General features: G+C 34.4%; 1 protein-coding gene across 1 annotated transcript in view; it reads left to right on the top strand.

The window, feature by feature from the left end:
• Positions 1–8,620: 8,620 nt before the first annotated feature.
• LOC118200353 (rhotekin-2-like) overlaps positions 8,621–18,055 on the top strand; it is a 219,750-nt gene continuing 210,315 nt past the window's right edge. The window contains exon 1 of the mRNA XM_085822860.1: positions 8,621–9,193. Within this exon, the coding sequence (XP_085678986.1) occupies positions 9,131–9,193 (63 nt within the window). The 5' untranslated portion in view covers positions 8,621–9,130. The remainder of the gene's footprint in view (positions 9,194–18,055) is intronic.

Raw genomic sequence — 18,055 nt, 5'->3', positions numbered from 1 at the left:
CTTTAAAATTGTTGATAATTCTAAAAATATTGCATGCAGATTTACTAAAGGCATAAAAACCTTAACCGAAAGATAAAAACAACATAACACAATCATTTTTAAAGCAAAAAATGTACAATTTACGAACATATAAGAGTAAAGAAACTGAGATTACTGAGCCGGGTAACAGAGTGGATATATATATAAATATATTTATATACGTTTGGTGCGGCCGATTGCAACCAAAATACGAGGTGCACATCTACATGTTATAGCAGTCCTATATACAAAATTTCAACGTTCTGAGGCTACTCGTTTTTGAGTTATGCGAGATACGTACGTACGCACGTACGTACATACGTTCGTACAGACGCCACAAAAAATTTTCTTCAGAATTAATTTTAAAGCAGTTTTATAATTTTTGTGTAGGAAAAGCGTATTTTATTCTGTCTTTAAGTACAGATATCACGTAAAAACATCGTTAAATTTGCTTTCGATAGCGGTCAAAATGGATATTTTCGTTGAAATATGCTGCCTGAAACTTTTCGCGATTACAATACTTCCTTTTTACTTCGTACAAGGAAGTCAAAAACGATCTTGCATGTAAAGATGCTTTATTTATTGTTGTTGTTGTTGTTGTTCTTGCTAATGATCACTTGTCTGACCTATAGTCAGCCCACGAAATTCTTTGTGCCAAGGAACGCAAGTTTACGCTTCTCGTTGGCAACAGCCTTGAGCACATGCGATTTAGCTCAGTTCCGCCCCCAATTTTGATGGCGAACACTCCGGGGGTCGAGTTCTCTCTTCCTCTACCCTCAACCTCTCGAAAGGACATTCGGCTTGCCGCATATTTAGAGTGCCCATATGCCTCACATTTACAAACGCCCCTTCGGCACGACAGTCAGCGACGCTAATCGCTATACCGGTTGGGCGGCTAGCTTTATTTATACGTGCTACATAAAAGGTGCTCTGTAAGAAATATAATTAAACGGGCAAGGTTAAAGGAAGAATGGAAGTAGATTTACTTAGATTACGCTAAAACGCTCGAGTATTATTTCCCTAAGAGGAAAGAGCCTTTCACAGGTAAGGTATGGTTTAGTAAGAGTTTTCTGTCTGATGGGAGGGATGTCTTCGTAGAGGACTTTCTAAGAAAAAACTGACTCATATCCACTTTACACACAGAAAAAATCAAGAAAACGCCTCGAGATTCAAAACCAAGTTGAACTACCAGTGTTCAGCGACTATACTTCTGGGCCACTGGTGGGCACGTTTTTAAGAAAAGTGGCTCATATTCACGTTATACATAAGACAAACTACGAGCATCCCACGCAGACAGCCCGTTCGCCGAGATTTAAACTTCTGATCAGCGATTGCACCGCTCTGCTACAGTTTCGTTCAGTTTAGTTTTAAGCAATAAGTCACAAATAAACTCCTTTAATATGTATGTCATAATAAAAGTACAAGGAAAACACGGAACACTGTAGATGCGTGCTTAGATCCATATTGAAGAAGAATTTTGATTGCGTAGTATTTAAAGAACTTGGCAGTCGAGGCAGTTTTAATTCCATTTTTATTTCCAAGTGATATTTGTGGCCACGATCACTTGGCACTCTAGTCGTGCCTTTCCACAGAAGATTTACATTTTTGATATTGTTGGGATAGAAAGCAAGCCAGCGAAATTACATTTTAGCACGGTAGAGAGCAAAAGCTGAAGTGCGTAGTTATGCAAGATGGAAGCACGCGAAGAGAAAAGTTTTGGTTTACAATTCGGTGATTGGTCGTCAAGAGGCATCTGGTATTAGCGGTTACGTAAGATTGCATGATTAATTTGAATGACGTAATGCAGATAAGTTATTACGATTTTAGAATAGAGAGGAAGAATTAATGTTTATAGTTATATTATAATTCTGATTCATACATTTTTATCTTACATATTCCCCCCCCCTTCAAAAAGAAAAAGGCGTAGCGACAGAGAAGCCTTTTTAAAGAGAAAGAGTTAAAGCACTAGCAAATGTAAAAAAAAAATTAAAATAAATAAATCATAAAATTTTTGTCCTGTAAAGTATAATTTATAAATACCAATTTTTTTTTAAATAAATTTTTAATTTTTAGAGTCCTATTGAATTTTTCACCATTTCAGTCCAAAAGTCTTTTTGTTTGAGAATTCACATAATCATAATTCTTCAGGGAAGGTTCTTGTTATCCCAGAATATCACAAAATAAACTTTTATATAATCATTACTTATAATTAAATGTAATAAACATAAATATTTATGATACTTATTTCTATACTGATAAATTATAATTTAACATCATAAATAATAGGATTAAGATTTTCAGAATTTATGGTTTCACCGTTATCATCTTTCATTTACAATTCATGATTTTACCAAACTGGAAGCCTCACAAAACTTCTAAACAAACATATCCACCAATAGGGCTGTCCTCTTGAGCTAACCAGTGTGTTTTCTGCACTGGTGGCCCAGGGTGCCTAGACAGTTACTTGAAAAGACCTCCGTTCCTTGCATTAAGGTAACTGGCCTTTGAGAACTGCACTAATACATTCCATAATAAAAAATATAATAATAATAATAATAATATAAAAAATTTACATGCATTCATAAAATGAGAGCCTCCAACATTATCTTGCATGAAGAGGGTAAAAGGAAAAACTGGTACAGAGGTAATTACAGGCCTCTGTTGAAGGAACCAGTACACCCTCATCATACTATACTTAACACACAATAATCCACAAATTTTAACATGCATTTACCATAATTTCATATTACTTATCTGTACTAATTTCACTTATTTTTAACATCTTTATTTTTAGGATAATTATAAAATTCGTATTCAAAATTCTCAACAAAATTTCAAAAACATAAAAACTTATCTTAATATCCTTCCCTATGAATAATTTAAATAGCTTAAAACTCGTTACTTAATTTGCTCACACACATTTTATGAAAAATTAGAAAAATTAATGAACAAGAATTTCAGATTTTCTCAAAACGAATTGCAGAAATTTTAACCAAAATTGAAATGAAAACTATAGAATTCGCAGCATATTAAATAATTTAGTTCCTGAGCTAGATTCACACGAATGTAATAATTTTTGAGCTGTTGAAAAAGCGGAAGTGCAAATAATTTTCTGTCGCACATACTTGCAAACACTAACTCGGATCGACCTTGCACCCGCTGCAATGCTGAATTCCTAAACGGCAATTCACTGATGATTTAAAGTACTTTTTTTCTAAATATTGTAGAGATCAGCGAAGCAAATTCAATATTCTTTTTCACTAGGCATTCGAACTTCTCAATTTATCGAGAGATTACTTTCAATCTGTAAACACTAAGCGTGATTATTTTTTTGAAGCACTTGCAAAACATGACAGCAGAAGAAAGATCTGTTATTTTTTAAACACTGAAAAAACAAATTTGATGTTTCATTTCTTTCACATTATCTTGGATTTATCACAAAACGATGATTGGAAGAGCAGAACTAAATTTTCCATTGAGGTTTGCGGCTGCAGGAAACTATCCTACCGGCTTAATTGTCATAATAAAAGCACAAGGAAAACACGGAACACTGTAGATGCGTGCTTAGATCCATATTGAAGAAGAATTTTGATTGTGTAGTATGCTAGTAATGCTAACTTGGTAATATCTAAAGAACTTGGCAGTCGAAGCAGTTTTAATTCCATTTTTATTTCCAATTGATATTTGTGGCCACAATCACTTGGCACTCTAGTCGTGCCTTTCCACAGAAGATTTACATTTTCGATATTGTTGGGATAGAAAGCAAGCCAGCGAAATTACATCTTAGCACAGTAGAGAGCAAAAGCTGAAGTGCGTAGTTATGAAAGATGGAAGCACGCGAAGAGAAAAGTTTTGGTTTATAATTCGGTGATTGGTTGTCAAGAGGCATCTGGAATAAATGGTTGCGTAAGATCGCATGATTAATTTGAATGACTCAGTGCAGATAAGTTATTACGATTTTAGAATAGAGAGGAAGAATTAATGTTTATAGTTATAATTCTGATTCATACAATTTATCTTACATGTATTTATTAAATGTAAAGAAAATATGCATAAAAAGGAGGTATACTTTTCAAAAAATATTTTTAAAGAAAAATTATTGTCTTATTATCCGGAATCATATGGCATATCATTTGCAAAGAGCAAGGAGAAGAAGAAAACGTCCCAAAGGCATATTGGCAGGTACAGGTTAAAGTATGGGGGGGGGACACCAGCGATATACCATGGGTCAACTGGTAGTGCCCTTTCCACACACACACAAAAAAAAGAAGCTTGCTGATATCTAAGTGTTAAACCAGTGGTGCCCAACCCGTGGCTTGCGGGCTGTGGTTGCAGCAGTCCTATCTTTAGGCGACCGCCAGCCACAATCACAATCTCGCCGTGAGACAAAAAGTTTAATTCTAATGTGTAAAAAAACAACCATGAAAAAAGTAGTACAATTAAAAGTCACGTACAGGGGCGTTGCATTTATGTCCACCTACTCAAGCGTCATAACCTTCACTCTGGACGGTTTTATCTGAGCGGCGGATTAGGATTAGACTGTCTGTTTTAAGAAAAGCCCTGTTCGCTGCGGTCGACTATCGTCAGTCATCAGTTTGGTTCAACAGGTCATCCACTTCGTCCACGCACATCAACAGTGTACGTAGAGAGACATATTACTATATCATCCGCAAACTTTTCTCTTTACTGTCAAGTGAATCAGCAATCAATCTTATTCGTAAGTTATGTCTTTAAAGTTATCATCCGCTCTATATTTTCGTACGAGTCACCAGTCTAGACAAGTACGAAAGCAAAGGAACTCAAGAAATTTCAAATCCCTGCCAAACAAGATGTTGCTGATTATCACTAGTGCCCCCTATTTCGTACGAAATGAAAATCGGCAAGAGGAAGGAATACCCAAACAAGATTAATTGGAAATTATACAAGAATGCAACTGTAAACTTCGCTGCACTTCTAATTCGCTCCACCTCTTCGTCCATAGAATGCACATCATGTACGGCGAGAAGGATTTGTTACATCAACATGTGGTTTCGTCTCTCACTCACACATAGCCGAACAACATGTTACGATTCATGGTGTAAATTCTTAAGTACTGCGTATTTTCCTATCCCGTATGTTGCCTGGATTGGACATCGTTCCCTAGGAAGCTGCTACACTCGCAAATTGGTCACACCCATCTTCCTCACCGCTTACCTGGATTTTTTTCTAATGCTATAGATGGCACGGGATCTTCGGCATCATGTGCAAACTTTTTCACCTCCTGGCTGAATCTTCAGGTCTGAGACTCAATAGAAAGAGAAGAATATACAAGGCAATCATAAGACCCATCATAACATGCGCATCCCCAGTCTGGGCAAATGCCAAACAAAACGATCTCAAAAAGCTGCAGATTATCCAGAACAAGTTCCTCAGAATCATCACAGGAGCCCCATATTACATCAGAAATAAAAATCTGCACCGAGATTTGAAAATTGAATATGTGACAACCTACATCAATAAGCTTAACGAAAACTTCTACAAAAAAGTAAACCAAAATAGCACAGCAGACTTCTCCAATATTTTAAACTACGAAATCATAGAGGACGATTACTACAATAGACCCTTCACCGCCCATACTATTAATATGTTAAATTTACACACAACTTAAGCAGCATTGACTAGGGTCAGTTTCCGAGAGGGTGATCACCTCACGTGATCAGCCTGACCACTGCAAAGAGTCTCGCTTCAAACAACCAGCGCTGTCTCCTGATTCGCCAGCCCATGATCCCGGCACTCCGCCTACGGACTGTGAATTTCTTTTAACCACCATCACCGCCACCAGAGGGCGACACACTTGACTGATGTTACTTTATTCTTTTCCTCTCACTCACAGCTCCCTCCATGGGATTTATTCAGGTTTTCTCATCACCATGCCCATTGTGGATTTGCATCAGGTTTACAGGGAAGTACTGAAAATGCAGTAGACCCCCTGTATAAATACTTCTGTATCAAAGTATCAAAGACTGCTACAGAAGCAAAGCGCCTGCTTTCTTCTTTTCACCATCCAAGACCTCCTACGAGGGACTCATTTCTTGTACCATTTCCTTTTCAGGCTCCGTAAGGGCTCTGGGAAGTACTGCTTAAACAGTAGAGCCCCAGAATAACGCTGCAGTATCGCAGTATGAGAGTTGCGCCTGAATTCCGCTGCCTTGCCAATTGAAGAAAGCAGATTGTTGGTGATGCTAATGCTGGTCATGCTGGAAATACTTTAGACTGAGGTTAGATCCTGTTTGGTATGCGTATGTTCGAAATTCTGTCGTGGTCTAGCTAGGCAATCTTCTAATTTCTAGCCGAATTAGATTTGATTTATTGAATTTATATACAGTGGTGGCCAAAATTGTGGACACATTTGGAAATTTTTATGTTTTTGAACTTTGTATGCTTATAGAAAATGTTACGTTTCGCAAAATGTAAACTTGTATATATCATTTTAAAGAGAATTTATTATTGAATTCAATACAAAACACAAAATTCAATTATTTGCAATACAAAAAATGTTATATGTACTTTAATATAAATAAAAAACACAGTTATGAAGTGGTTTGTAATGTCTAGCTTTCCTGGCCAACCACTGTTCTTGTTCTGAAAACCAATCAAATGTTAGTAACTGCCAGTAGAAGCTGACATCATGTTTACACTTGAAACAATTCATTATTTTGCTTTGTTCTGTAGAAGGAGAACCTGTTTCTTATACACAGCAATTACAAGTAGGAATTTTTGTAAAAGTTTTTATTATTTAGTCCAGAAGCAATGACATCAAATAAAAGAGTAGATTGAACACCTAGAAAGAGATGTAATATTATTGTGTTACGAGAAAGTGGTCTTTCCTATGCTGAAACTGCAAAACAGGTGGGTGGTTCAGTGACTACATCTGGAGTCTGAAAGTTTTGTTTACGATATCAGGAGACAAATTCAATAAAAAACATATCAGGTTCTGTGTTCCTCCTTACTTGCTTTGGGAACATTAAATGTCCTGACTCGGAACAGGGAGCTTACTAAAGCTATATTCAATAAATTTGGGAAGTAGACAATACACACAGGAAGGGTATACGAAACCCTTTATTTTTCTATCAGTACCCAGCCATATGCAAATGGAGGTGATCGAGATTCAATGCAACTCAAATTTGAAAGCAAAATTCATTGAAGTGGGCGTGCCTGAATTTTACAAATATTTACCAGCCAGGTTTGAAAATACTCGAAAATTCGCATATGAAATTATTTCCATGTTTGGTAGCACTTATCGGTGCGAGCAGTTATTTTCAGTCATGAAAGGTAATAAGTCTTCTATTAGAAACCGTATTAATGATGCTCACCTTGGGTCAGCGTTGAAAGTTATCACTGCAAACAAAATTTCTCCCGAAATAGGAAAGATAATAGCAGAGAAGAGATGTCAAGATATCAGAACGTAAACATTAAATTTTTCTTGTCCTTTTCTATACATATATATATGTTTATTATTGTATTATTTGAAATAAATCTACGTTTCTATTATTATTATTATTATTATTATTATTATTATTATTATTTTCGGCCCGCCTAAGGTTAAACCTTGTTTGTTTGGCCCAAGTGTACCTATGAGTTTGACATCCCTGCCTTACACTAATAGTACTTAAGAACTCTTTAGGATGTATTTGATGACAATTTTGCCTAGGAAATAATATCTCCAAGGTGTCTTATTACAATGATTTAAAAGATCAGCTAAGAGGTCAAATATTGCTAATTTTCATCTTCTTGAGCATAATGTTTCTGGCACTATCGTACTTTCTGCAGTGAATAACTGCATGTTCTGTACTGTCAATCATATAACATGAGTTATAAAATGGCGAATTCGCTCTACGATACCTGTACAACAGTTGGTTCGTGTCCAACATTTGCAGTCTTATTTTACTGATTATTACTTCCATTTTCCTACCGATGTTTAATTCTTTACTTCACATCTACATTCTAGCGACCGAATTCTATGGAAGAGAGATACAAGCGTGCTGCCAACGCAGGGCAACGAAAAGGTGGAAATTGATTCGAGAGGCATGGAGATAAAACAAAATACATAACTGAAATGTATTCGTGGGCCGTACAAAATTGCATCGAGGGCCGTCAAGTTTGAGACCACTGGCTTACAACACATATTAACTATATTTGTGCCACTGGAGTCAAATGTACACGGAACTATTTGACAACAACAGAGTGGCATTCAAAATTTCAAATATTTAAGGACACGCCCGTTGTTGAATTGAATTGCGCATTGTCCAGCAATGTGTTAAGCAGCAGTACTTCTGACACGCGATCTTCGAATGCTCTTTTACTTTCTGTGCCGTGATCAAAACAGGATTCTATAAGACACAAAAACCAAAACACTAACAAAGACTTCCTATTAACCTGCGGGAAAACTTACCCCTTCATAATCTCATTGTGCGTCGGAGAGTTAAAGAGTCCCGAAGTTAACCCTGATTTGTTGGCAGCAAGGCGTGACGTAACCCCGTTTTGAAGCTACAACTATTTGCCGCTTTCTTTTCACGCGTATTCTTTTTCTGTTCGTTTTTTTGATTTCACCTGTTCTCCACTGCCACTCGTTTTCCTTTTTGATTGCCACTTCATTATACATCTCACGAATGCATTTGCCCTGTGGCTACTGCAGCTGTGGTAACCAATCAAAGCAAAAAGAAAACTAAAACAATTCTGTTCTGACTGCATTTGAAGAAAGGGGGAAAGAAAAATCAGTCGAACGAATTCCTCCGTAATCAAATGAACACCGTCTAGTTGTTGCCAGATAGCCGAACTCTAAATATTGAAAATAGAGCGACGGTAAGATTTGCGTTGGTTGGGAAACCTGAAAGTCCTTCAACCAGTCTTATTATCAAGGACGTTTACCAAGCGGACTTTGACATTTTACAAGCTAAGCAAGGAGACGTTTCAAAACCATTCCATCCGCAGTTCCCTCGTGCTGTCTAAAATGTAAGCTCTTTTCCAAAGAGCGCTGGATTTTGTCCCACTTTTTCTCAGAGGTATAATTAAGTGAATTCCACCCCGCGCCAGTTTCCGAATAGAGCAGATTTGGTTTTCGAATCTCGGGAACATGCCGCGTTACATCTATGCACTGTGGCAGAAATCTGTGCACTTCTGTTTTATCGATACGGAGGTAAGTGTTTGTTTACATTTCGGATAACTGAGAAATATATTTATATTTGCATTTTGTACAGTAGTAAAGTATAATGCATTAATTTAGCGAAGACTTGATTATATTAAATCGTATCGCTGTATATTGACTTTTTTTCCCACGTAAAGATCAAATCATGCTTGTATGTTACAGTCTTAAAATAATGTTGGTTTATAGTGATTTCTGGTTCTCGCTAACAATTATTTCATTTTTATTTAAGAGTCAAGCTAGTTTCAAACGTTTTGCTCTGATTAGTTTTTAAGAAACATCCGATAATTACTTTGTAAATACTGTGTTCGATACAGCAAATTGTGAAGCAGTTTACTTGAGATAAAGACAGGCCATTTTATTATAATAATTATTTTGGCAAGCAAATAATAAATATAAACTTAAGACTTGTCTCAACTTGTGTAAACTTTATGCAACTACTTATTTAATTACTTTCATTTTGTTCATTTTTTATATATATTTTTGAGTCTATTAAAAAAGTAATGAAATTATTAATTCAGTCAAATTACTTCAGACATAAATAATATTATTTTATGACAATGAATAAACAGAATTATTAACGGTGATGTTATAATACTTATTTATCCAAGTTCTGGGCAAGGGGGGAAAATGTTGCTCTCGTACCATTTGTTGCGTGCTTTGTGAAAAATAAATAAATAAAAATAAAAGAAATATGACGCATCTCGTAGAGGAAAAAAGTGATTGAAATTATTTATAATGCTTACATCTTAACGAGAGAAATTCTTGGACAAATTATTTGTTTTATAAAAAAACTTTTTTTAACACTATTATATAGGATAAAAGGTGCTGTAATAATATAAATAGAATAAAGATAATGGTTTAATAAGAAATGTTGCCTTAACTAGAAATTTTCAGTACGGAACCAACATGTAAAATCACGTGAAATGCCTGGCTTCTGGAATAAAATAAATTATAAGAAGAGGTCTTAGGTTCTGATGGCTTTCACTTCCGACAGCAAAGAAACTGTGAAATTTTTGCATGAATTTCAGTACTTTTGTACTTCATTTCACTGACAGTTCCTTTGTATTTATACATTGCATAATGTTTTCTTTTCTTTTCTTTTTTTTTTTTTTTTTTTTTTTTTTTTAGCCCAAAGGAGCCAGAGCTCAGAAGGGCTAATAATTTCGCTTTGGCATTTTGCGTCGATTCACTGTAAATGTTCGTATCTCTTTTCAAACTGTTGCCACCCAATATTATTGCTCTGCGTTACATTTAAAGAAATTAAATAATGAAGAATTTGCATGAATGTATGTATGTTTCTCGCGTTGTGATAAAACAACGGTACATAGAGCCATCCACTTTTGAATGACGTAATTCTCGTCCGAATATGGGCATCTGGAAGCCCGAATTTGGATTTTTATAGTATTTGAATAGAACATGTGGCAACGATTAGATAATTCTATTCTTTAAATGATATAAATTTTGTACATTATGAGTTATAATATGAACGAAATATAATACTGTTAAGTGAATTTAGCGCCAGAGTGTCGCTATGGTAAACAAATACTAGAGTAAATTTTAAAGAATGCATTTATTCTATTGTGGTTTGTGCGCTGTCGGCGAAGTAGATTTAATTCAATCCAATAAGTTTAAATGAAATGAAAAAAAAAAAAAAAAAATGCGTATAATTTAATATTCCGTACGAGGAAGTCATGTGGTGTACACATCAGATTTTTTTTATCGATTTCATATTTTGTAACACTTTAAATGAATGAAGCATTTCAAAGCTAGTAATGGCAACGTTGTCCAGAAAAACATTTTTATCTCCAGCGCGCTAGACTGTCTATCGGAAATTCTAAAGATACGCTTATTTTAAAATTATTTTGCGATATTGCTCTTGAACTGAATTTTATGATTTAAGTGCGAAGAACGTGATATTTAATAAATAAAGGTAACACAGAAAACGTTAAAAAAAAAAAAAAAGCCCCTTTGGGCATAATAGGAAATCTGAAAGTTTCAGATTTTTTTTTTTTTTTTTTAGTTTTAATTTTATATTTAACTATTAAATGTGTTTTTTTATTACCTAATTACTTATAAAACTTTTGATTACGTATAGAGAATTCAATGCTCGAATTAATATTGTTATAAATCTTATAATTCCGTTTTATTTATTTATTTATTTATTGTGTGTATGCAAAGGTGTTATACTGGCTGATACGCATTGATAAGGATATGCGTTTGGGACTTTTGAAGTAAATTCATCGATACCAGTAAAATAAAAAATACTCACTTTGTTTCCATGTGTGAAATTTTTTTAAAAATTCTTAAATCTTCTTACCTCTCAGTAGCCGAATAAGACACTAACCTCTGGCGTTTTGTCTGATTTGCTTAGATCTCCGCGAACAACTAGTTGCATGGATGTTCTTGTGGGTTTTTCCCGATGTTTTTATGGTGCAACCTAATTATGATGTGGTTTCCTTCAGAAAATACCCAACTGAAGCAACTCCCCCCCCCCCTAAGCAAATAACCCTAGCGTCCTTTGCAATTTTCAGCATTTCTATTCTGGTTTCCTTCTTGGCATTTGAGTATAAACCATTGCCCGTTTACCCTTTTCGGTACTTTTCCGTTTTGCCGGCGCAAATGCTAAAGTCGCCAATAATGGTACAACTGATGCCAAACGGAATATCTTCGCTGGTAACCTTTTACGCCTCAGTTTCAAAACAAGTCGCAGCCATTTTTTTATCAGATTGATTGTTTCTTTCAATACTGGCATACTATTACATAGAATTTTTACAAAATAGTTGAATTTTATCCCCTAAGACAATTCGCGGTAATTAAGGCAATTAGAATGCAATCACACCGCTCATCCGAACGCGAAAATATAGAAAAGGCAAAATCAAAGGTTAAATTCATCCATTCTAATGAGAATGCACTAGCGAAGTAAAGCACTACGGTTTTACATAATTTATGAGTAAGCTATTCGTACGAATTAAAATAATTCTTGCATTTAAACTTGTATTCCAAATTAAGATTTAACTTGAAATTAATGTAGATAATTACTAAGAGAATTAGATTTTTGTAGCGTAGTTTACATGAGATCACTTGGGGTCACGTGATACGAACCGGCGAATCAGGATTTTGAACCATGAAAACATAGTAAATTCTTAAATTAATGTCTTTTTACAAATTTATTGCCTTTATTTATTGGCTGTTTACAAATTTTTATACCCTATTAAAATGTTTATGCCTTCAAAATAAAAATTCTTAAAGTTAACATTTAACATTTTTTATGTGTATACTGTATGTTGTCGCCAACAAAGTCTGCTTGGCGAGATTTGCGCCGGCGAAACGGAAAAGTACCCACTTTTCTTAATATTAATTGAACATCTATGTAAAATCTTAAATTTAGCTAACTTTTGGTACTGTTCTGTTATCCGGACCGGAGTCGTCGCCAAACGTTTTGCTAAACTCGCCAAGAGATTGATTCATATAAAGTCTCCAATGTTTACTTCTAAAGTCGTTAAAAAGTAATTTTTTTAAAAGAAAAAGTAAAGAATGTCTTTTCAAAATTGGCAACGAGCATGCAAATTCCAAAGTTTGTCACTAAACGGTAAAATGATTTTTTTCTTTGTTTCTTTGGCTAGCTGTCTAATTTCCATTAAAAATTTCTGATTTTACGAACATTTGTTGCTATTTTTTCCCTTGGATTTTATTTATCCATAATTTAAATATTTAAATATTTATTATTAATTATTTAGTCACAATATTTAAATATTGTGACTTCTCATGCTCTTCTTAAAGACCTTAATAATAAAGGTGTTGATGTTATCTTTTCTCATGTACGTGGCCACACTGGCAATCTAGGAAATGAACGGGCTGATTGGTTGGCAAAACAAGCTACGCATCTTCAAGTAATTACTCCAATGATACTTCCTAAGTCATTTTACAAGAACAAAAGTAGGGATGATACAATACTCGAGTGGAATGAACTATACAGGAATTCTACTACTGCCTCTTTGACTAAACTATATTTTCCTTCCATTCCTCACAGACTGAATAATAAACACTTTTTCTGCAATTTTGAAGTCACTCAATTTCTAACTGGACATGGTAAATTCAATTCATATCTGAAGAGATTTAGATTATCTAGTACAGACTTGTGTTCATGCAGTTTCGGGGGAGTGCAAAATGTCGAACATTTGTTGTTCTATTGTTCAAAGCTCAAGGAAGGACGAAAGGAACTCATTTCTAAGTTAAACTCTGTGAATATTACATTTCCTTCCCCTCTTCATGTTTTTGTCCAACATAAAATGGCTTTCTCTTTTTTCTGTAAATTTATCTCTTGCGTATCATCTGTGAATTTGTGAGTTTATTTTATTTTGTGTTGTGTTGTTGTATTTTATTATTATTATTATTATTATTATTATTATTTTACTTACCTCTGTAAGTCTTGTGTAATATTATGTGGTGCACAAGGATTTAAAATTTTCAATAAATAAATAAATAAATAAATAAATAAAAAAAATTGGCGATTATTTTTATGCTTCGAATTTTTCGCTAGATCGTCAGCTTTTGGCGATATCTGAATCCAATTCCGATAATAGAGTACCCAAAGATTTTTAGTCAATTTCTATTCTCAGAATCTTTCGAATTTAGGATATTGCAATTTTTATTATTATATAATAACTTCTTTACATGATTTATTATTTGCGTTTCTTTCTAGATTCCTATTGAAGAATATTAAATAATTAGTTGTATTTGCAGCAATGGCGCGAAGAATTAATAAAATTTGTATTTAAATTCAATTTATTCTTTTGAAACAATTAGTTGTATATATATATTTGTTAAAGAAATATTGATTATATTATCTCCTAATATAAATTTCGTGCAGCCCAGTCGGTATAGTGGTCTGCGATGCCGAAGCTCGCGGGTTCGAATCCCGGAGAAGGCATGGTTGTAACTGCCCGTCCCTTCATAGAAAAGGCGATGGTGGTCCACCTATTAGGTGCCTCCATAATAAAGAGATTACCACATCTGGCCTTATTATAAGGACGAATATATAAAGACGAATTATATTTGGAATGAACATAATCAAATAAGTTTAACAAGAAAAGGAGAGATTAATAAATTATATACCAAATTCAATTAACATAGAGGAACTAAGATTTTGAAAACTCATTTTTTAAAAACTCCTCTTGCGATTTTTACAAAATTTGCCAATTTGGCATACTTTGAACCGTAGAATCGAAATATGGAAAAAAAATTGGCATGTCATTGCAGAAAAAGTTCGATTTTGTCATAATATCTATATTAGAACAATGCTATATATAAATCTAATACATATCCTAAGTCGCGCTTCCGAGACATGAGAAACGCAAGTTGAACTCCGTCAATCAGGCCAGTAGAACGGGTTTTGGTTTATTGGATTACGGCAAAGCACTCGAGGACTGCCTTCGTGGAGGACTTTTTAAGGGAAACTGGCTCGTATACACGTTACACATGGGGAAAACCACGAAAACACCTATGCACCTAGCCCGTTCGCGGGATTCGAACCTCCTCAGTAGAACGGGAGATATAGAACTGTCGCTTTTTTTTTTTTTTTCGTCTGCATAGTGTATATGACATACCGCGTTTTGAAAATGCTGAAATCTTGAAACTCGCCAAAATTTTACTTCTTCTCACATATAATCCTCTCCAGCTCATTCATTTAACAACTACTACTCAACAACTCATGCAGAAGCTTGAGAAAGGTTTAAAAAACAATGTAAAGAACTAACCGTTGTTGCCAACCTAAATTAAAGCTACCAAATTTCCGCTTCTAAGACAAATCCCCAAATGCAGATCATGCCAGTTAATGGCTTCTAATTATTTGTTAAAATATAACAGCTAAACCTTGGTTTATTATGTTCAAACGACTATGCTTCTATTGTTATTTGTTTACTTAAAAATGCATAAGAAAAGGAAGTCTTTTATTTTTTTTTTTTTATTTTTATTTATTTTATTTTTTTTTATGTCTATACGAGATGTTATTTTATGAAAATTGGTAATTAAATCGCATGCGTACTTCCAAAGCTTTGAATTCGAAATATTGGGTGGTTATTATTTAATTTAGATGCTCTTATAATTACATGGCTTCATATCAAGTTCTTCGTGACTGAAATGTTAAAACAATTTGTAAGCAATAATTAATTTAATTATTTCCTGCTCTTAAGAACTTTCTTTTACAGCACACATTCTGTCATTGTTAAACGGCAACGAAGCGAAACCTAAAACGTAGCATATTTATAATAAGGCCATCCTTACTTATTATTAGTAATAGTATTATAATACCTTCTAAGGCCTTTTTTTTTTTTTCTTTTAAGGATCTAAGAAACGTGTTTTAACTTAAAAGCCCCAGTGTTAAAAAATTTAGCGTTTCAGTTTCCTCAAAGCAAAGCAAATGCAGTATGTTATATTTTTGCGGAAATTTGCTTTTATATGACGTGCTATTCTCAGATGTGTTTGTATTGCTTTTAAAGATGAAAAAATTTTATGTGGATGTTACGGTGAAACACCGAAATCTGGAGAATGTCGACTTTCACCGTTGAATGTCAACATTCACATAGTCTCTTGGTGTATGTCCGAAATATTTTCCGAATACTCTCATTTCTGACTTACACCGGTCAATATCGACATTCACCATGTACTAATGGTGAATGTTGAACATATAACAATATTATATTTTCTTCTCCGTAATTCAATCGCGAGTAAACGCACTCGTAACTTGAAATAAGAGCTTAAGAACATGAGAAAATAAAATAACAGTAATAAAATAACTTACTAAATTATGTGATTCAAATCTTATTGATTGCAACAACTTAAACTAGTATGGCACTTTATGACCTCTCTTTTCGACTTTCACCAGAGCATATCTGTGATTGTCGACATACACCGGTGAGGGTCGGAATATACAAGAATGTAGTGAAATATTCGGTCTTCCACCGACGTATTTGGTGAATGTTGATATTCTCCGGTGAAAGTCGACATTCTCCAATTTCGGTCTTTCACGGTAACATGGATACCATATGACTTCCTTGTACGGCCTATTAAATTATACACATTTTTTACTGCATTTCATTTAAACTTATTTCCTCGGATTTCATTAGAAATATATTTCTCATTCCATTAATTCAGTTTTTCACTAATCACTATTCTACTGAGTTTCAAATGTACACAAATGGCGGTTCGTTATGTTTAACTCGCCACTTAAAGTTTTAAATTGTTGATACAAACTACAACAATTTCATGCAGATTTACTAAAGGCATAAAAACCTTAACTGGAACGTACGAACAACATAATTCATTCACTTATAAAGCAAAAAATGCGCAATTTACCAACATATAAGAATGAAAAAAACTAAATTCACCGAGCCAGGTAACAGAATGGGAGTATATACGTAGGATTGGTGTAGCCGATTGCAACGAAAAGAGGAGGTGCACAACGACATGTTATAGCAGTCCCATATACAAAATTTCTACTTTCTACGTTATTCGTTTTTGAGTTATTCGAGATTACATACATTCGCACGTACGTATAGATGTCAAGAAAAAATCTGAATCTGTTTTACGATCCTTTTTGGCAAAAACAGTCTTATTCTCTCCCCACCTACAAATGTCACGCGAAAACATCGTTCAAATGGTTTGGAGAGGGTTGAAAATGATATTTTCGTTGAAATGTTGTACCCGGAATTTTTCACGATTACAGTAATTACTTAGTACAAGGAAGTAAAAACAGCGAAAAATGAAAGGCTGATTTCAAAATTAGATAGCTCAAAGACTGATTTATATAAAACAAATTTGTGTCTTTCCAGCCCTAAGTGATCATCAGTGGAAGCTTTTACACCGCTGGAACTCGGGTTTGGATCCCGGATAAGGCGTTTATAATTGCACAGACTCTGCGGATTGGGATTATTCAGAATTAGCGGAAGTAGCCGATTCCATTTAAATTAGATTTAAAAGTTAACAACACAGAGAACGATACCGCTGTAATCCTTCTGTAATAACGATGCAAAAAATACGATTCATAGTTATACATTTTTCAGTCTGATGCGATATGGAACCCGCATAAAAAAATTTCCGTAGAAAAATAAACTAAATTCTCCCTCATTATTACCATCAGCAACAATGACACCCAGTTTTTCCGTGATTTTCTTCTTTCTAATCAAATGGTCGTAAAAGCGCAAATTCCTTCCAATATTTCACCTATACTTAATTTTAATTTATTCAATGTTGCAAAAAATGGATCATAATTGATCAGAAATCAGTAAATCGAACAAACAAACACATATTCTTCTTTATATATATATAGATTTCGTAAAACTTACAAATTTTTGATTAACAGACTCTATGATTTGAAAGCGAGTAGCAACGCTTTTCGGAATAAAGTATTTTTGTTTCTAACGCGCGACAGTGTTGCCACTCCGAAAAATGAGTGCGAAAATGAGTATTTTCAGAGTTTTTAATTAATATCTCGGCTGATTAAAGTCGTACGAAGATGGGAACAGTCGAAATAGCTTCTCATGAATTTTTGGAATCGGATATAATGTGATTAATATTTGGCAGTGTTATTTTTATTTCATTATAAAACTTGGAAATTTTTGATTAACAAACTCTACGATTTGAAAGCGAGCAGTGGCAACACTTCTCGAAATATAGCTCGAATTTTATATCCAGCGAGCGAGACTGTGGCCACTCTGAAAAATGAGGTCGAACATGAGTTTTTAATAATTATCTCTGATTTTTGCAAAAAAAATTTTTTTCTGGGGGGGGGGGGGGAGGGGACGTCGACCTTTTCCAGGACACAGAAAAGAATGGCAGAAAGTTTAGTGACGATAG

The sequence above is a fragment of the Stegodyphus dumicola genome, chromosome 8 (assembly GCF_044657685.1).
Source record: "Stegodyphus dumicola isolate Sdum_Otavi_A_Nest chromosome 8, ASM4465768v1".
Lineage (NCBI taxonomy): Eukaryota > Metazoa > Arthropoda > Arachnida > Araneae > Eresidae > Stegodyphus > Stegodyphus dumicola.
Note: the sequence above shows the minus strand (reverse complement) of the source record. Positions and strands in the feature narration are given on the sequence as shown.